Raw genomic sequence first — 21,844 nt, forward strand, 5'->3', positions numbered from 1 at the left:
CACTTGGCGTTTTAATTTAAACTCTTCAGCATCCCTTTGTCTTGAACAAAATGCATGTCATGAATCTTGGCAAATCTCACCAAAAGTTTATAAATGTTGAGCGTCTTCTTCTGGTGCAATATCACCCAGCATGAACCTGACTCATAGAACAGACACGTTTTTTTTCCTGGATGTGCTCATTCATTACACACTATATCCAAACCCACCCAGATCTCCACTCCCCTTTCCTTCCAAAGTTAATTAATGTAATTGGCCTCTGAATGTGTTCTGGCAAAGGTTTCCGAGTGTCAGCTTAGCGGCGAGCAGCTGCGCTCCCATGCTGCTCATCATTAGGAGGCAGTGCGTTCTGTGTCAGCACTTAGAAGAGAAGAGGCGGAGTGTGAGGGCATGGTGCCCGGGGGCGATGTGATCATCTCGCCGCATTCATATTGTACGGCTGCCATGACTTGGCCTATGTTTTTCATCTTTAATAGTTGACGTGAACTTTATCTTGATTATCACAAACATTACTTAGAATAGTATTAATGCTTCGTCACAGTGTGTCAGGCTATTTCTGGGCTTTTATTCACTGCTAATTTTTGTTATTGGTATCATAATTTTGGTAGATTTTATTATTATAAGATTATTCATAATTAAACGTGCCACAAATCCAAATGTAACGATGAATCGATGAAGGCCATTGAAAGACTTCCAGATCATGACTATGCATTGCCTGAATCATTTTACTATTCCCTTCCCAAGTGCATCTATAAAGCCCTATAAAACTTCTCCCCCCAATTCAAATCCCCCTATCACCTTCCACTAGTCATCCACCCACCGAAATAACCATCCATTTTCCTTAACTCTTCCCAGCCCCAACTGTCACCTAGTCTGCATGCTCCGTGCTAACACGACAAGTGTCAATCCAGCAGAAATCAAATATTAGGGCACATTTACTTACCCGTCCTGTTGACCAGAATGTCCGACGAGGATTCGGAGCTGCCGGATTCACTAAGATCGTGTGTCCAATTTCCTGCATGTGTCGCTTCCTCGCTGAGGTCCGCCGGAGTTCACCTGCTTCTTCCCGGTGCATGTGAGTGCTGATCTTGTGACACAATTTCATTTTTAAATTCCACGGTTTGTCCGAATCAGTCGGGTTGTCCGATGACCACCACCCCCATTTGTGTCGCATGCAAGCCGGCGCCGATGCACCACAATCCGATCGCGAGTACCAAAAACCTGGGGCAATTCAGCGCAAAACGGAAAAATTCGGGGGAACCCGATTAAAATGCGTCCGACGGACCCTTACTAAATGTGCCCCATTAAGTCAAAGGTCAGGGCAAGCAGCACTCAGCATAAAAGCCAGAGGTTGGGGCAGGCCGATGTGAATCATAGTCAGGTCACACCATGGTCTTCTAATAAGCATATAACAGAATCAGAAAATACAAAATCTGGGAACTGAGTCAAATACGGGAATATAGTTGCTGGGAAAACAGGGACCTAAAGGCTCAGGCAATTGCCAGTGGGAGAGGGGGCATTTTTTATCATGGGTGCACTAGGTTTGTGGGGGAAGGATTTAATGTGTATGCACTGGCCCTTAAATTTAAATCTACCATTTGCTTTTATGCATTATGAATAGAGATGAGCGAGCACTAAAATGCTCGGGTACTCGTTATTCGAGACGAACTTTTCCCGATGCTCGAGTGCTCGTCTCGAATAACGAGCCCCATTGAAGTCAATGGGAGACTCGAGCATTTTTCAAGGGGACCAAGGCTCTGCACAGGGAAGCTTGGCCAAACACCTGGGAACCTCAGAAAAGGATGGAAACACCACGGAAATGGACAGGAAACAGCAGGGGCAGCATGCATGGATGCCTCTGAGGCTGCTTAATCGCACCATTATGCCAAAATTATGGGCAACAGCATGGCCATGACAGAGTGACAGAATGAAGCTAGATAGCATCTAAAACATCCAATAATTGACCCTGACACTATAGGGGACGGCATGCAGAGGCAGCGGCAGCAGCGGCAGGCTAGAGAGTGGCATGGCGACATACCCTAAATGGACTCAGGCTTCAAACCAATGGGTGGCAGAGAGGAACCAAAGGAGGTGAGCAAGAAGCGCTCAAATAATATCGGTACATGATAAAAGTTTGCCAGTATATTTTGTGGATTACACAGCAGGTTGGTGACAAAGTTAACATGGAAGCCATGAAAACAACCCAAAATTCTGCCTGACACAGCTCGTTTGATAAGGGGACCACGTATGGAGGCAGTGAACTAGTAGTAGATTAAAGGTGCTGCAGTTAAAACTATGTTAGTTGGATCTTGGCATGGAGCTGGCGCTCCGCTGCCAGGCGAGCTTTCGCCAATCCAAGCCCCTGTCTCTAGGCTACTCCCCAAACAGCACTTCTAAGAACCTTTTGTATAAGATCAAGTGTAGTAGCGTTCTTATAAGTTTAGGATATGGCGGGTGAGGGGAATGTAAACAGATGCGCAAGAAGCGCTGAAATAATATCGGTAAATGATAAAAGTTTGCCAGTATTTTTTGTGGATTACACAGCAGGGTGGCGACAAAGTTGACAAGTTTGTTGTGGAAGCCATGAAAACAACCCAAAATTCTGCCTGACACAGCTCGTTTGATAAGGGGACCATGTATGCTTACAGTTCATGCCAGTCGCTGCACTGGCTGCCAGTCTCCTTTCGAATACAGTTTAAAATAATAACCCTCATTCATAAAGCTCTGTATAATGCTGCACCCCCCTACCTCTCCTCTCTTATCTCAGTCTATCGCCCAACCCGTGCTCTTAGATCCGCCAGTGATCTTAGATTAACCTCTACCCTAGTGCGGACCTCCCACTCGCGTCTCCAAGACTTCTCTAGAGCTGCACCAATTCTATGGAATACTCTGCCCCGGACTATCAGACTAATACCTAACCTCCAAAGTTTCAAACGTGCTCTTAAAACCCATTTCTTTAGGCAAGCCTATAACACTCATTAACTGCATGAAGTTTTAACTCTTCTACTAACCCGTCCTGTGTCGTCCTCCCATCTGTTATCCAGCAACCAACAGGCACCAGACTTCTCTGCAGTCCCATTCACCCTGGACCTGGTATATAAGATGACGGCTGAGTGGTTCAAGCGACAGCAATTCCATTTATTATATTTTGTTCTATTCCCTAAGAAGAATGGCTTGACCATTAAATATTCTTTTACCTCGTGTTACCCCATCATCTTCATAAACCGTAAGCTCTGGCGAGCAGGGACCTCACTCCTGTTGTTCCATACAAATGTTGTGCTCTGTTACATTACATTTGTATTTGTTTCCTATGATTTGTAAAGCGCTACGGAATATGATGGCGCTATATAAATAAAGATTATTATTATGGAGGCAGTGAACTAGTAGTAGATTAAAGGTGCTGCAGTTAAAACTATGTTAGTTGGATCTTGGGATGGAGCTGGCGCTCCGCTGCCAGGCGAGCTTTCGCCAATCCAAGCCCCTGTCTCTAGGCTACTCCCCAAACAGCACTTCTAAGAACCTTTTGTATAAGATCAAGTGTAGTAGCGTTCTTATAAGTTTGGGATATGGCGGGTGAGGGGAATGTAAACAGATGCGCAAGAAGCGCTGAAATAATATCGGTAAATGATAAAAGTTTGCCAGTATATTTTGTAGATTACACAGCAGGGTGGCGATAAAGTTAACAAGTTTGATGTGGAATGCCCTGTAATAGCTCTTGGGCGGTGTGCCTTTTATCGCCTAGGCTCAGCAGTTTGAGCACCGCCTGCTGTCGCTTAGCGACGGCACTGCTGCTGTGCCTAGAGCTACCGACTGATGGCGCCATGGCCACGGATGGTAATTCGGAGGAGGAGGAGGTGGAGGAGGGGTGGGAGGAGGAGGAGGTATAGTAGGCCTTTGAGACCTGGACCGAGGTAGGCCCCGCAATCCTCGGCGTCGGCAGTATATGACCAGCCCCAGGGTCAGACTCGGTCCCAGCCTGCACCAAGTTAAGTGTAGTAGCGTTCTTATAAGTTTGGGATATGGCAGGTGAGGGGAATGTAAACAGATACGCAAGAATCGCTGAAATAATATCGGTTAATCATAAAAGTTTGCCAGTATATTTTGTGGATAACACAGCAGGGTGGCGACAAAGTTAACAAGTTTGATGTGGAAGCCATGAAAACAACCCAAAATTCTGCCTGACACAGCTCGTTTGATAAAGGGACCATGTATGGAGGCAGTGAACTAGTAGTAGATTAAAGGTGCTGCAGTTAAAACTATGTTAGTTGAATCTTGGCATGGAGCTGGCGCTCCGCTGCCAGGCGAGCTTTCGCCAATCCAAGCCCCTGTCTCTAGGCTACTCCCCAAACAGCACTTCTAAGAACCTTTTGTATAAGATCAAGTGTACTAGCGTTCTTATAAGTTTGGGATATGGCGGGTGAGGGGAATGTAAACAGATGCGCAAGAGGCGCTGAAATAATATCGGTTAATCATAAAAGTTTGCCAGTATATTTTGTGGATAACACAGCAGGGTGGCGACAAAGTTAACAACTTTGATGTGGAATCCATGAAAACAACCCAAATTTCTGCCTGACACACCTCGTTTGATAAGGGGACGATGTATGGAGGCAGCTATATGGACGACTTTTGGAGGTAGCAATGGAGACAACGTGTGGAGGCTGCTATGGAGACAATTTAATTTGGATAGTGCCTGTATGTGGCAGTCCAAAAAAGTTTTCAAACCAGAGGAGCAGGTAGGTGGCCCTCCAGAAAAATTTAATAGATTGAGTGCCTGTATGTGGCACTCCCAAAAATTGTTTAAAACAGAGGACCGGGTAGGTGGCCCTCCAGAAAAATTAAATGCATAAAGTACTATAGCTAGAGCCAGTGGGCCCTGTCAAAAAATAGCCAGTTTCCTCTGCTTTAGTGTACAAAGAGGAGGAGAAGGAGGAAAATGAGGAGGAGGAGGAGGAGTGCATAAATTATTCAGGTTGAGCTTCCTTCACCTGGTGGAGATTGGAAATTATGAGAAATCCAGGCTTTATTCATCTTAATAAGCGTCAGCCTGTCAGCGCTGTCAGTCGACAGGCGTGTACGCTTATCGGTGATGATGCCACCAGCTGCACTGAAAACCCGCTCGGACAAGACGCTAGCGGCTGGGCAGGCAAAAATCTCCAAGGCGTACAGCGCCAGTTCGTGCCACATGTCCAGCTTTGAAACCCAGTAGTTGTAGGGAGCTGTGTGATCATTTAGGACGATGGTATGGTCAGCTACGTACTCCCTCACCATCTTTCTGTAAAGATCAGCCCTACTCTGCCGAGACTGGGGACAGGTGACAGTGTCTTGCTGGGGTGACATAAAGCTGGCAAAAGCCTTGTAAAGCGTACCCTTGCCAGTGCTGAACAAGCTGCCTGCTCGCCTACTCTCCCTCGCTACTTGTCCCGCAGAACTACGCACTCTGCCGCTAGAGCTGTCAGAAGGGAAATACTGTTTCAGCTTGTGCACCAGGGCCTGCTGGTATTCATGCATTTTCACACTCCTTTCCTCTCCAGGGATGAGAGTGGAAAGATTTTGCTTGTACCGTGGGTCCAGGAGAGAGAATACCCAGTAATCGGAGCTGGAATAAATTCTTTGAACGCAAGGGTCACGGGATAGGCAGCCTAGCATGAAATCTGCCATATGCGCCAGAGTCCCAACGCGCAAGAATTCACTCCCCTCACTGGCCTGACTGCCCATTTCCTCCTCCTCCAACTCCTCCAACTCCTCTTCTTCTGCCCATACACGCTGAACAGTGAAGGTCTGAGCAATGCTCCCCTCTTGTGTCTCGCCAACATTCTCCTCCTCTTCCTCCTCATCCTCCTCCACCTCCTCCGATATGCGCTGAGAAACAGACCTGAGGGTGCTTTGGCTATCAACAAGGGAATCTTCTTCCCCCGTCTCTTGTGACGAGCGCAAAGCTTCCGACTTCATGCTGATCAGAGAGTTTTTCAACAGGCCAAGCAGCGGGATGGTGAGGCTGATGATGGCGGCATCGCCACTGACCATCTGTGTTGACTCCTCAAAGTTACTCAGCACCTGACAGATATCAGACATCCACGTCCACTCCTCATTGTAGACTTGAGGAAGCTGACTGACCTGACTACCAGTTCTGGTGGAAGTTGACATCTGGCAGTCTACAATCGCTCTGCGCTGCTGGTAAACTCTGGATAACATGGTTAATGTTGAATTCCACCTCGTGGGCACGTCGCACAACAGTCGGTGAGCGGGCAGTTGGAGGCGGCGCTGCGCTGCCCTGAGAGTGGCAGCATCTGTGCTGGACTTCCTGAAATGCGCACAGATGCGGCGCACCTTCGTGAGCAAATCTGACGGATTGGGGTATGTCTTGAGGAAACGCTGAACTATCAGATTTAACACATGGGCCAGGCATGGCACATGTGTCAGTCTGCCGAGTTGCAGAGCCGCCACCAGGTTACGGCCGTTGTCACACACAACCATGCCTGGCTTCAGGTTCAGCGGTGCCAGCCACAGATCAGTCTGCGCCGTGATGCCCTGTAATAGTTCTTGGGCGGTGTGCCTTTTATCGCCTAGACTCAGCAGTTTGAGCACCGCCTGCTGTCGCTTAGCGACGGCACTGCTGCTGTGCCTAGAGCTAGCGACTGATGGCGCCATGCCCACGGATGGTAGTTCGGAGGAGGAGGTGGAGGAGGGGTGGGAGGAGGAGGAGGCATAGTAGGCCTTTGAGACCTGGACCGAGGTAGGCCCCGCAATCCTCGGCGTCGGCAGTATATGACCAGCCCCAGGGTCAGACTCGGTCCCAGCCTCCACCAAGTTAACCCAATGTGCCGTCAGCGATATATAGTGGCTCTGCCCGGCAGCACTCGTCCACGTGTCCGTGGTCAGGTGGACCTTGTCAGAAAGGGCGTTGGTCAGGGCACGGATGATGTTGTCTGACACGTGCTGGTGCAGGGCTGGGACGGCACATCGGGAAAAGTAGTGGCGGCTGGGGACCGAATACCGAGGGGCGGCCGCCGCCATGAGGTTGCGAAAGGCCTCGGTCTCTACTAGCCTATAGGGCAGCATCTCCAGGCTAAGCAATCTGGAGATGTGGACATTAAGGGCTTGGGCGTGCGGGTGGGTTGCACTATATTTTCTTTTCCGCTCCAGCGTCTGGGGTATGGAGAGCTGAACGCTGGTGGATGCTGTGGAGGATCGTGGAGGCGACGATGGGGTTTTTGTGCCAGGGTCCTGGGCAGGGGGCTGACTATCAGCTGACACAGGGGAAGGAGCAGTGGTGTGCACGGCCGGAGGTGAACGGGCTTGGTGCCACTGATTCGGGTGTTTAGCATTCATATGCCTGCGCATACTGGTGGTAGTTAAGCTAGTAGTGGTGGAACCCCTGCTGATCCTGGTTTGGCAAAGGTGGCACACCACAGTCCGTCGGTCATCCGGTGTTTCCTTAAAGAACCTCCAGACTTCTGAAAATCTAGCCCTCGCCGCGGGAGCCCTCGCCGCGGGAGCTTCACTACGTGACACATTTGGCGCTGATGCACCTGCTCTGGCCCTGCCTCTCCGTCTGGCCCCACCACTGCCTCTTCCAACCTGTTCTGCTATAGGACTCTCCGTCTCAGAAGCACTGTGTTCACCCGGCCTCTCAACCCAGCTTGGGTCTGTCACCTCATCATCCTCCGATCCCTCAGTCTGCTCCCCCCTTGGACTTCCTGCCCTGACAACAACTTCACCACTGTCTGACAACCGTGTCTCCTCATCGTCCGACACCTCTTTACACACTTCTTCCACTACGTCAAGAAGGTCATCATCACCCACAGACTGCGACTGGTGGAAAACCTGGGCATCGGAAAATTGCTCAGCAGCAACCGGACAAGTGGTTTGTGACTGTGGGAAGGGTCCAGAAAACAGTTCCTCAGAGTATGGCGGTTCAAATGCCAAATTTTCCTGGGAGGGGGCAGACTGGGGGGGAGGAGGCTGAGGTGCAGGAGCTGGAGGAGTGCCGATTTCGGTGACATGGGTGGACTGCGTGGAAGACTGACTGGTGGACAAATTGCTCGAAGCATTGTCGGCAATCCACGACACCACCTTTTCGCACTGTTCTGGCCTCAACAGTGCTCTACCACGAGTCCCAGTAACTTCAGACATGATGAACCTAGGGAGTGTAGCTCTGCGGCGTTCCCCTGCTCCCTCATCAGCAGGTGGTGTCTCACCCCACCCAGGACCACGGCCTCTGACCCCTGCAGTAGATGGACGCCCACGTCCCCGCCCTCGTCCTCGTCCTCTACCCCTAGCCCTCGGGTTAAACATTTTGAAAATGAAAGTTATATAACTTTAATTTTTTTTTAAACTTTTTTTTGTGTTTTTTTGTGTTTTTTAGTTTTTTTTTGTGTTTTTTAGTTTTTAAAACCAAATAATGCTATCCTATTGCTATGGCTATTTTCTAGCCAAGTATGAAAGCACACTGATGAGATGACGCTGAGTTATGAAAAAATAAAAGGAAAATAAAAAGGAAATGGCAGACTGTGCCTAATTGAAATCCAACCCCTAATAAATTTTCCCACTTCGGTCTTTGCGATGGATATGTGCGTCACTAAGCGCTAAACACAGCGGTCGCAAGTCTCACTCCAAATTCCTCACAATTGGCTAGTATATGCACTGCAGCAAGGACAGCCACCAGCAGATCAACCAGAAATAAAATATATATAACGCTACTGTAGGCGTAAGTAAGCCGTTTGGATTCTCCTTTGGGGTGGATATGTGTGTCACTAAGAGCTAAACACAACGGTAGCAAGTCCCCCTGCAAATTCCTCACAATATGGTACTAGCTGCACTACTAGTGCCAGCAAGCCCAGCCACAAGCAAACAAAAAAAAAAAAAGTATAACGTTATTGTAGCCCTAAGAAGGGCTGTTGGGTTCTTGTTGAATCACTCCTGCCTAACAGTAAGCTAATAGAACACCCTAACGCTTTCCCTGACCAGCAGCAGCTCTCTCCCTAGCGGCATCCAGACACAGAATGATCCGAGCAGCGCGGGCAGCGGCTAGTCTATCCCAGGGTCACCTGATCTGGCCAGCCAACCACTGCTATCGACGTGTAAGGGTACCACGTCATGCTGGGTGGAGTGCAGAGTCTCCTGGCTTGTGATTGGCTCTGTTTCTGGCCGCCAAAAAGCAAAACGGCGGGAGCTGCCATTTTCTCGAGCGGGCGAAGTATTCGTCCGAGCAACGAGCAGTTTCGAGTACGCTAATGCTCGAACGAGCATCAAGCTCGGACGAGTATGTTCGCTCATCTCTAATTATGAACCAAACATATATGTAAAATGCTGTAGCTACACTGATGCAAAAACATATCTTGTTTAATCCCTGAACTGAGTGGTTTTGCTTAAAAAATCAATTATAAAATTATGATAATGAGGCTCTGTCACTCCAGTGGCTGCTCCAGCACCTTCTCCTCTTACCCTAATTATACACTGCTCCAGCCTTGTCCTACCCAGCATAAGCCGAGAATATGTCATCACGGTGCTGTCACTGACAGGCAGAAGTAATCAGTCGCTGCACACAGCTGTGTCATCCAGCTCAGGTTGATTAGTTCTATCTGGACAGTTCAGGCAGCTCCTGTACATGTGGAAGTAATGTGTTAATGTACTGCAGCCAGTCTGCATCCAGCTTTTCCAAGAACAGGTCACTGAACCTCTTTTCATGGTCAGGTGGAAATGCAATTTTGCTGCGCATGCGCAGTCATTCTTCATTAAGGTTTATGGAAAAAAAGCCAAGTTTTTTTTTTTGCTGTTCCTATAGACTTAAATGGAAAGTGCATGCGCATGTATGGCAAACTCTGCATTTGGACAAGCTGCAGGAAGGAGGTCAGAGGTAGAACCTGCCTCAATCATGTATATCCTGTGGATATGTCATCTGTATTCAACAAAAAAAAATACCCTTTTAAATTTGGTTAAAGCGAACCTGTCACAAGAAATTTCATTTTTAACTGGCGATAGATTTCTATATACTACTATGCTAATTAAAAACATGCCTTTGTCAGCATTCAGTATCATTTCAGTACTTTATGTAAGTTTAATTTACATTACCTGACTCCCTGCCAGCAGTGTGTGGTGAGTCCTGGGGAGAAAGCAGCTGAAGCCTGTGTCAGTCTCCTCTCATTTATACTACCTCTACAATACTTGTGCATTGAGCAGGCAAGGGAGATAGAGGGATAGTGTAAGATAGAAGAATGCATGACAAGACACAGGCACACACATACTGCATCAGCCTCCTCTCCGAGGACTCACCACATGCTGCTGGCAGGGAGCCAGGTAATGTGAATTAAACTTATATAAAGTATTGAAATGATCCAGAATGCTGACAAAGGCATTTTTAAATGCATCAGCATCGCACCAGTTATTGGAACCTGTCACCAGCTAAAAATTACATTCCTGGTGACTGGTTCACTTTAAGGTACAAAATGATAGTAAAGTCCTTGACAATTCTATAAAATTACTAGGAAACTACACACATAGGATAGACATCTTAGGGCATAGTCTCATGAAGTGTGTTGTCCTGACAAGCTGCTCATCTGATCTTTACTCTCCTCCATAAACTTCACCTATAATGTCCTGCCCCCATTACCACAAGTATATAAGTCCACTATTTATATTCCTATCTTTCCTTTACTAAAGTCTGAATGTGAAATCCTAATGTCTGTAAATGTGAAAGGATCAGAAGTGACATTTGGACTGTGCCATTAATTAACATGAACTTTCCCTCTTTCCTCCTCGCACACTTCATGTTGGCTTATTATTTCACTATTATAAGGTTAGAATTAATAGGATTCAGCCACTAGAGAGCGAAGATGACAATTTTTTATAGAGACTGTATGTTCAATCCAGTATAATATAATGGACATTTAGACTTGGGTTAAACCGTCAACCAACTAACTCCCAATAATGGTTATTAAGTAAACCTTATAAGATGGAGCACCGGTATCTTTTGAGATGTTTCTGGAGCTACAGGGCGTTCCACCGATCTTTACAGTTAAATAATATATGATGAGTTAAAGAAATATCAAGGAATTGTGATTTTACTTGACTGAGATTTAATGAAATCTTGGTCTTTGAGAAGATATATGGGCGGAACGGTGGCTGAGTGGGTAGCACTGGGGTCCTGGGTTTGAATCCCACCCAGGTCAACATCTGCAAAGAGTTTGTATGTTCTCTCCGTGTTTGCGTGGGTTTCCACCGGGTCCTCCGGTTTCTTCCCACACGCCAAAACATACTGGTAGGTTGTTTAGAGTGTGAGCCCCATGGGGACAGAGTCCAATTTGTCATGCTTTGTGCAGCGCTGCGTAATCTGTGTGTGCTATATAAATAAAGAATTATTATTATTATTATTATTATTATTATTGAGAAGGTCTACATGTTATATTGACCTATGTTATTGTTCTTTTTTCTTGTAGACCAATGATGCCTTAGGACCCACTTGGAACTGGCTCTACTTTATTCCTCTTATTATTATTGGGTCTTTCTTTGTCCTCAATTTAGTCCTTGGTGTTCTGTCTGGGTAAGTGTAACGAGTTTTTGAATTACACTACATATAATTCCAGTTACGTATTCACCTAGGAGCAAAGTCAGGAAAATCTGCAACCAAATACAAACCCTTCCCCAGAAGATGGTCTTAATAAATAGAATGGTCTGGAATGCTACATTTCCACTTTCCTAATAATTGGTAATTATGATAGATTAGCCATTGTCAAAGGTATCTGCTATTGGGGAAGGCTCGGTGCACACATCCATGTGTCGTAAGATTTTAGAACATGGCTGCACTACATTCATTATTTTGTAATGGATCAATGTACATTCTGTTATTTTAATGGTCGTGGTTCAGTCATTTTCTTATCCATTTTCACAAACACGTTGTCCAATAGAAGTAAATGGGGGTTATTTATCAAACATTGGGCAAGGTGCACCCACATATGATGTTCCCATTGATATATTAGGGAGTCTTTAACCTCCTGATGTATTCAGTGAATGACTTTGCCTGGCGTACAATTGCACTTTAACCTGCATCCATTCAAGCCTGTACGCATTGACCCATGCATGATGCTGATTTGGCATGGAGTTGGCATAAGGGGGAAATCATTGCAATTCCTGCCTTTGCACCAGGGATTGTGATTATTTTACGGTTTGTATGACAAAAAAACTGGCATACAAGCCCACAATTGGTCCATTCGACTGCATTGCTTGAAAATCTCCATATTTGTACCGAATCTGTCAATTGACAAATAAATTAGAACTGTCACTCTGTGGAATAGCCTGCCTCAGGCGCTGGTCACAGCAGGGAGCAGAGAGCTTCATGAAGGGCTTAGATGCCTTTTTACATCTAAATAACATTGATGGTTATGTTATATAGAATTGTTTCCCCTAAATCCCTTCCTTATCCAATCCCTTCCCTTCCTTGGTTGAACTTGATGGACATGTGTCTTTTTTTTCAACCGTATAAACTATGATACTATGAAATTTTCTCAAATACTATTCAATAGTTTTGCTTTGAAAGGTGTACGGCCAGCTTCTCTTCTGAGAGGAGAGGTAGTCATGTTATATGGAGGGGTGAACCAGCCATGAGGCCAGTTGAGCACCTTGCTTCAGGCAGCACCATCTGCTCCAAGATGGGTGGCAGCATTAGGGGAGCAGTCAACTTCACACCAGATACCAACATGGGCGTAAACACTTGATGGAGAACCCGCATACTAAAAAATAACCATATAATACTACAGGATGGAGTTGTGGAAGTACCATTCTATAGCTCATCTCTGGCAGCAGAAAGTTTAGGTTCACCCCTTGTAAAATCGGTCATCTGATTTTTTTTCCCCCTTTAAAAGAAAAACATCCATTAACAAACCAAGAGAACTTATATATTGACTAATTTGACATTCTACAGAACTAAATTCCATAGGTTGTGGATACCGCTGCCATTATCCGGTAGCACTCTCCATCCTAGCTAAGCATGTATCATTACGCCGTGTGTTTGCAGAACTAAGTGACCTGGCTACTTTGCATGATAAAAACTCAGCAAGCCAAGCGATGTCTGCGTGGTAGAAGTACACAGTCTTACCTTCAGCTTTCCGAGTTACATAATAGCACAGTATTCTAAAATATCGCAACTCAGTAATTTAAGGTAAGAAAAAGCTTCCACTAATAAATAAATATATATTAGCAATCTTACACAAAAAAAATAACCCAAATACATTACTTCTGGTGCGCTAGATTTTTATTGCTAGAGATCCTGTAGCGCTGAGTTGCGAGCCGAGACACTTCATTGTGTGTGTGTAGGTTGTGGAGTGGGTTTATGCCGGTGTTAGCCCCTTATCACTGTGTGTGTCTGGAGGTGGCTGTGTCTCATTCTCAATAACTGCGTGCTATGCCGTGTCGTACAAGGAGCGAGGCTGGGGGTACATGCATATGCAAATTGGGAAATTGGGATGACACTTGACAAATGAAAGATTTTCAGTCTTTGTATTATAAGTTTGCAATTTTTGGGCTGCTTCTAGAACTGAGTTCTTGGGGTAGGGAGAACATAAGTCTGCGCATTAGGAATCCACAGGGGGCAAGAGGAGCTCTATATAAGGCTGTACATAAGGAATCCATGGGGGTAAGGGGGATGTGTCTAATGAATCCACAGGGTGTGAGGGGGGCTTATATAAAATTACCATGAGGGGGCTGTTTGGGATGATAAACTGGGAAATATTTTAGGGAACAGGAGACAGTTTAAGTTTCTGAATTTTTAATGCCGCCATGTGAGCTCACTGCAAATGATTCCAAATCATTGGGGCTCTTCGTATCACACAAACTTGTAAGACCCTAAAAATCTGGGGCCTACTGAGGCTCTAATGCCCAGGGGCCTACGGAAACTGGAGCCAACCCTCCTGGTTGGTGTGATTGGAATTATATTGCCCCCCTCACCAATCTCCTGTCTTAGGCTACATTCACACGACCGTTGCGCGACTGTTGGGGGACGTATATATGTGTACATGTCCCCCATAGGCCAGCAATGGGCGTTACGGAGCGATGCGTTGCAGCACGCACGCACGCAGCACCTTACCATTCCGTACTCGGGAAAAAGATAGGACATGTCCTATTTTTCCCCGTATTATAGCGCCGTGCACCATGTATCTCTATGGAGAGGGGTGGGGGTGAGCAGCACTCACCCCCTCCTCCTCTCCCATGCTCCAACATGTGCTTGCCGTGCTATGGCACAGTGTGCACACGTTAGTGTGAATGTAGTCTGGAGGAGGCCTCCTAAAATGTGAGAAGTTAAGTATTTATGTGTTAGTGAAAACAGGATTGGGCAAATTGAATTTAAACATGACAAATCCACAGAGTAATAGAGTAGCAGTGAAATTTATCACATACTAGAATGCACTGAAAGGATTCTTGCTGCAGTGTTTCTGGGTTTGTGACCACACATTAATACTCCTGTGAATTCATTCAGGGATGGTTATATACTAGTCTTCTGATTCTGTACTCTACTGTGTTATTGGTCTGATTCTGACCTTTGTTTCTACTTTTGACTACTCTACTGCCTTACGATTTTGTACCTTTCAACCATCTCATTTTCACTCCATTAGCCTCACCTGGCTATTTTTTTGTCATTGTCTCTCATATTTCTTTATCATACTTTTTATGCACATATCCAGGGTAAGCACCATCGCCTAGTTGTCACCTGCAATTTAGCACAGGGTCAACAAGTAGACAGGATCAGAGCTAGTGGAAAGCATAGGGCTCGCTCTAGATTTTTGATCCGCAGCAAAGAAATGGCATGTCACTTATTTCTGAGGATGATGGTGTAGAAATCATCTTTTGCTCCACCCTCCTGGCCTCGTCACAATCGCAGTATTATGCCACCATTTTCGATTGTTTTCTGATGCTTGTGGAACGGCTGATGGATTAGCGCTATGGTTAATTCTCTTAAGAAACAACATGAGAAAAAAAAAAGCAGTATTAGTGGGTTAATTTTGTACGGCAATAAAAATATGTAGGTGCTATAAACTTATATTTTTATATTTTTAGTTAACTTTACAGAAAAGGGAATACATTAGAAGATGTGGCCATGCAATACAATCTAGCAGTAGATGGTGGGAACATATATAACATGAGGGAGCAGCCTGGAGGCATCTCCTTTTGCAGAGTTCAGCTATACTGTTACATACATGTGCCCGGTGATACCCTTGAATTTTCTTATCCCACTTTTATGCATTTCACTTGGTTTCCATGGCAACAGCAAAAGTTCCAGAATGTGTAAACAGCTTATTGTTTGTGCTGCAGTGTTAGTTTTGGGTGGGGGAGGAGGACTTGGGTCTGATGGGTTAGTACTCACTAGACATTGGTTCACGCCCTTAAATATCTGCAGTCCCCATAGGGAATACAGTATAATATCGAAATTTTTTGCTTAGTTGTGTTTTGTCCATAATATTTGGACTATTGCAGTGTGGAGCCCTGCGACTGGCGATGCATTGAGAAGCTTTGTGTGAATGCAGATATATTTCTGATGCATATAGATGTCTGCTGCAGTATTTCATTATGGAATTGACGTAAAATATGTATTCATTATACAGGCATTAAATATCCACTTAATGCAGTGGAATAAAAACACATATATTCAGGCAGTCCCCAGGTTACGTACAAGATAGGGTCCAGAGGTTTGTTCTTAAGTTAAATTTGTATATAAGTCGAAACTGTATATTTTATAATTGAAGTTCTAGACAATTTTTTTTTGCCGCAGTGACAATTAGAGTTTCAAAATTTTTTGCTGTAATGGAACCAAGGATTATCAATAAAGCTTCATTACAGACACCTTACAGCTGATCGTTGCAGTCTGGGATTGTAGTAACATCCAGAGACTACACCAGAGGTCACAGTTGGCAGAGAGGTCTGTCTGTAACTAGGGGTCGTCTGTAAGTCAGGTGTCCTTAAGTAGGAGACTGTCTGTACACATATTTAAGACTGGAGATTAATTATCCTTCCCCCAAAATATTGTTTTTGGATACCCCAGTGTAGAGATTTATGGTCATCAATCTGCCTGCCATTGACACACATTGGGGCACATTTATGTAACCGGTCCTGTCGCGATCCCCAATCCGAACTGATCGACGAGGATGAAGTCTGGCGCGATTCACTAAGATCGTGTGCCCAATTTCCTGCATGTGTCACTTCACCGCTCAGGTCCCCGGAGTTCACCTTCTTCTGCCTGGTGCATGTAAGTGCGCGTCTTGCGACACAATTTGACATTAAATCCTGCGCGTTATCCAAATCCATCGGATCGTCCGTCGGCCATGCCCCCGATTTATGTATGCGGCACAATCCCCGACGCGATCCCCCAAAACGTTGGAAAACCCACCGGAAATGCAGCCACGGGACCATTATATGAGACGAGTAAATCTTTTATTATCAATTTGCAGATTTTAGACCAGTCTGGTAGTTTTTAGGCACCAATTTAAATCTGAATGACCTGTGACCTCTGGTTAAGCTCTCTGGATGCTATTACTTTAGTCCCAGACTGCAATGATCAGCTGTAATGTGTCTGTAACAAAGCTTTATTGATAATCCCATTACAGCAAAAAATTTGAAACTCCAACTGTCACTGGGGCAAAAAAATGTTTTGTCTGGAACTACAATGTACAAAATATACAGTTTCTACTTACATACAAATTCAACTTAAGAGCAAACCTATGGAACCTATCTTGTACATAACCCGGGAACTGCCTGTATAATGTATATGTGAAAAAGTAGAACTGTCTGAATGTAAGACAATGTAAGAGTTAGAGCATACAGTCTCTTATTGCGCCAGATTTATCTAATACTAGGTGTAAATCTTTTGCCAGATGTTTGCTCTAGGTTTACACCACTTTGTTGTTTTACATTTACATTTTTACATTTGTTAGTTTACTTTTTCCTTTATTTACTACCATGCCAATTTTTTGATGAACCACACACCTTTTTATGGGAGTGGTAAAAATTACCAAAAAGTGTTGGGTTGTAACCAGTAAGGGTAGAGAGAAAAAGTTGGAGCCCCTTTCCCTCTTCACATTACCCCCCCACTCTCATATTTTAAGAGCCAATGCAAGAGTAAGAGCCCTGTACAGGTTTATACCACCTATGGAGGTAGTTATATAAGGCCAACCAGAGCTTTGGCTTTCCTCTCTGTAACACTCAAAAGTTTGTTATTGACCACTAATTTGTGCTGAATTTATAACAATGTTGTTCTTTCTAAACTATTTTATCAAATTTTACAACACAGTGAATTTGCCAAAGAAAGAGAACGTGTTGAGAACCGACGGGCCTTCATGAAGTTGCGCAGGCAGCAGCAGATTGAGAGGGAATTGAATGGGTATCGGGCTTGGATAGATAAAGCTGGTGAGAGAATTCATGCAATAAACTTTAATTTGCCATTTATAGCAAAGAAACCGCTGTCAATATTTAGAATTTTATGCGAAATGGGCGAGATCTACGATCAACCAACTAAATAAATACCCTAACTTCTCTTTAGGGTACATTCAGATGACCTTAATTGTGTCCGTGATCTGGCCACAACAGTTGTGACCAGATCATCCCCACAATAGAAGGCTGTGGCTCCCGTTTATGGTGTGCTCTTGCCTGAGTTGGGCAGTCATGCCTCAAAATATTAGATGTCCTATATTTTAGCCAAGCTGCAATTCCATCCACAACTTGATGTGGGGTTGTTTATGGAATAAAGTGGGCGTTGTTTAATGTTGTACAACCTCTTTAACCATATTGATAATTTGTCAAACAAAAATCATATTTTGGAGGTTTCACATATTTGTATGTTCAATTTTTTTCAGAAGAAGTAATGTTAGCCGAAGAAAATAAAAATTCTGGGACCTCAGCTTTGGAAGGTAAGGTTATTCTAAGGCCTTCAAGACCTTCATGGTCCTTATTTCTCTTTGACCTTCACACAGAGAACACACTTTGACACTGTTCTCTGTTTTCGTACAGTTTTAAGAAGAGCAACAATCAAACGGAGTAGAACAGAAGCCATGAACCGCGACACCAATGAGGACCACTGTGTTGACATATCTTCTGTCGGTGGGTGTAGATTTCGATTGATGCCATTTAATGTGTATTCTATATAGACCATCCTACAACACCAGATTCAATATGTCCTCCTTGCAGGCACTCCTCTTGCAAGAGCCAGTATTAAAAGTAACAAAATGGACGGCGCATCCTATTTCCGTCACAAAGAACGACTCCTACGCATATCCATACGCCATCTGATCAAATCTCAAGTTTTCTATTGGATGGTCTTAGGAATAGTTGCTCTCAACACTGCGTGTGTGGCCATTGTTCACCATGACCAGGCACGCTGGCTCTCCAATATTCTATGTAAGTAGTTGAGGCATGTTCAGGAAATATTAAGTAACCTCCTATCTACGACATTTGTGATTTTTTTACATTTTTTTATCGTTAGGGGTCTAACCATATAATCTTACACTGATTATGAGAATTAGAGTCCGACCAACCTCTACATGAATGGAGTAGCTAGTTGTGCATGCATAACTTATTCTTCATCTATAATGGGACTTACGGAGAAGCTGAAGCATTGATGAACATATAACCAAGAAATCCCATAGCCAAAGAAATCCCCCATTCCAGCTGCTCCAGTATTATAAGTCATTCACTTATATTGCCCGGAAACTTTATAAAAATATTAGTTATATTTGGGCTTTGTCTCTTTTTGTTTCTTTTTTAGACTATGCAGAATTCCTATTTCTTGGATTATTTATGATGGAGATGTCTCTCAAGATGTATGGAATGGGACCCCGTCTCTACTTCCACTCATCATTTAATTGTTTCGACTGTGGGGTGAGCAATCCGATCGCGTTGCTAGAGAAAGATAAAAATAGACAATATATATAAAGCAGACCAATGTATATATAGCCTGATTGATTCACAACTTATTGCGGGAAATATGCAAATAAGATTTCCTAGATGGGACCAGGAAATCCATGCCTCTTTTAGCTACCTTCTAAGGGAGCCCCCTGACCATAAAGCATGACTTTCAGGAAGCCTAATGACACGATAATGGATTAAAGCGAAGCCAGAAGGAACAGATTCTCGACTGTCGAGAGCGCGGTCTCAACATGGTTGCTCCACTAGAGGATTCTGGGACATTCCTTGGATTATTACAAGGTAGCAAAAGAGTCATGCTTTTCTTGCTGCCATCTAGGTAAACTTATTTGCATATTTCCCAGAATCCCCTAGTGGAACATCTATGGCTATAGGCCTACAGACACCTGAAGGCTGCCTTAATTGGTAATCTCTCCTTAAAGAGAACATAAGGAGAAATCTTACTCCCTGATTGGTGTCCCAATGTTAGGACCTGTAGCCAACAGCTTCAAGGAGGATTTTTCACCACTTCCTGTCTCCAACTGTCTCCACTGAATTCAGTAAGGTTGGATGTTTTGAGATCACTCATACCCTCCCAGAGCAATCAGCGCCATTCGTTTTGGCACCCAATATACTTTATGACATTCTTTACATCTTTCTCTGTATTGCTTATTAATAGAGGTTATAAAGGGGACTCAGTTAGGACATTCAATGATAACCTCTTCATCAGTAAAAAAACAAAACAAAAATACTCTGCCTATTTGAATTCCTACTTGTTAAATTCTAGAGAATCTATTGAATGTCATTTTCCCACTTATAAAGGTCACAATAGGAAGTATATTTGAAGTTATTTGGGCCATATTTAGACCTGGGACTTCTTTTGGAATCAGTGTCCTAAGAGCTCTACGTCTTTTAAGGATCTTCAAAATCACCAAGTAAGTGCAGTTATATTTTTCTTGGCTTTTGTTGAATAGTTTCTTTCTGAATCATTTAGTATTTGTCATAAATGTCGTTGTATAAAAATCAATGGTAGAACTTTGTACATTTCTCCAGATATTGGGCCTCTTTGAGGAACTTGGTGGTCTCTTTGATGAATTCCATGAAGTCGATTATCAGCCTGCTTTTCCTCCTTTTCCTTTTCATTGTTGTGTTTGCACTACTGGGAATGCAGCTGTATGGCGGCAGGTAGGTTATATTTATCCATATAATGTTTTAAATTGTTGAATTTGATTGGATGTCAATCAAGATACAAGTCCATGTAGATTTAGACACTATGAAGAGGCAGGGAAATTTTATGTGAAGTAGATAACAGGTATTTATACTTTGTGTGAGATTCAGTTAGAGGGGTTCCTGGGGGATTGGGGAGGCAACTTGTTCCGCTACTCCAGTACTTTCAGTTCCTTATGGGTCGCGGATCTCATTTTGGCCAATGAGTGGCCTCCTCGGACAAGGAGAAAGCAAAGACAGTGAAGTTCCTTGGAAAATAGAAGTAATGTCCTGTTGTGCGACGAGGGCACTCATTGGCTGAAGCAGATCCGTGGCCCTCAGACTCCTAGTTTAGTGCATGCCCAAAAACTAAAAGTACTGGAGCAAAGTTAGAGCCTAAGCTAAGTTTTTATTTATTATTTTTTCCTACCCCTCCCCAAGGGCATTTATAAATTCCTTGAATGTGAATAAGAATATATTTTTGCCCTGTATAAGCTCTGAGTTGTATGGTACCATAATAGAGCACCCATAGTCTATATTGGGCCTCCTTATAATCTCCATATGTCGAAACTTAGGCAAAACTATGAGATACTGGAACAAACGAAGGTATTAGGTGTGAGCAACTTAGTAGCCAACATCCCTTGTGGGTTTCCGAGAATATTGATAGTCGTCAAGAAGCAGTTGGTGGGAATGAGATTCTTGGCTTTCCTGTTGACCAGCTGTATGTTGGGGAAGACATCCTTGTCACACTTAAGGGAATAATATCGGTCATCAATATTGTAACCAAGAAATTGTATTCATACTCTATTTAAACTCTACCTTTGCCTAAGTAATAGTACAAATATTATATGTTGCCTTAAAGGGTTAACAGAGCAGCAGTAATTGGTTGAAAAATGTCAAGATCCCAGTAACATTGCAGCAACCTTCCCGGTGGACCCTCATCTAGCTCACTATGTCATGCAGACGGAGAACAGCTCCAATTATACTGATGAATAACCGTAATATTGATCAAGACCAATGCAGCGAGTGTTAGAATACTGTAAACATGGCTCAGCGCCACAATGGAGATGATAAAGTGTCTTCATTTAAGGATAATAACAGTTCAAACACACAGGGAAAAGGCAATGTATATACACAGCTTTATGGTACCCGGCTCGATCCAGAAGAGAAACCTCGGTACAATACAAATGTCATTTTTTAATAAAGAAGCTCACACTTTTCCATCGGCAGTTTACCCGACTTCACAGTTCACAGACTATAAGAAAAACAAATATGTTTTAGTTCTGACCTCCATGTAGCTGAGTTACGTGACTTATACCGCCAGTGAATGGGTGCGTAGTCGTGAATATGTTTATGTATGATAAAGGCAGGAAATTATAAGAGATCTATAGCCAAATATACACACTGTAGCTTTGATCCGTTTTTATTGTTTACCTTCAGTTGATATTACTATTATAGTAGTGAACTATTTGCTGCCAGTATCGGCAGGTTGGAAAAAACACTTTTTGTCATTTTGCCTGTCTGTTACAAGGGTCTTTTAAGGAAATCTACCATTTGTTTTCATGCATTGCGAACCAAACCTACCTTGATAATGCTGTAGCGACACTGATGCAGAAACAGATCTTGTTCAATTTCTGAACTGAGTGGTTTTGCTAAAAACACAGTTATAAAATTCAGGGCCTTGGGAAAGTTGGGTTGCATACAGGCTGCCATTCATAAACACTTTTCATAGAGCTTCCTGAACTGTCCAGACAGGACTAAA

At 44.0% G+C, this 21,844-nt stretch overlaps 1 protein-coding gene across 8 annotated transcripts in view; it reads left to right on the top strand.

Annotated features, from left to right (window-relative positions):
- Positions 1 to 21,844, top strand: part of CACNA1E (calcium voltage-gated channel subunit alpha1 E) — a 499,672-nt gene that overhangs the window by 418,116 nt on the left and 59,712 nt on the right. For all 8 annotated transcript variants that reach the window (XM_072129136.1, XM_072129138.1, XM_072129135.1 and 5 more), the window contains 8 exons: positions 11,433 to 11,536; positions 17,270 to 17,385; positions 17,832 to 17,885; positions 17,986 to 18,075; positions 18,163 to 18,372; positions 18,740 to 18,852; positions 19,699 to 19,811; positions 19,930 to 20,061. In XM_072129136.1, the coding sequence (XP_071985237.1) occupies positions 11,433 to 11,536; positions 17,270 to 17,385; positions 17,832 to 17,885; positions 17,986 to 18,075; positions 18,163 to 18,372; positions 18,740 to 18,852; positions 19,699 to 19,811; positions 19,930 to 20,061 (932 nt within the window). The remainder of the gene's footprint in view (positions 1 to 11,432; positions 11,537 to 17,269; positions 17,386 to 17,831; positions 17,886 to 17,985; positions 18,076 to 18,162; positions 18,373 to 18,739; positions 18,853 to 19,698; positions 19,812 to 19,929; positions 20,062 to 21,844) is intronic.

This window comes from Engystomops pustulosus, chromosome 10, assembly GCF_040894005.1.
Source record: "Engystomops pustulosus chromosome 10, aEngPut4.maternal, whole genome shotgun sequence".
NCBI lineage: Eukaryota > Metazoa > Chordata > Amphibia > Anura > Leptodactylidae > Engystomops > Engystomops pustulosus.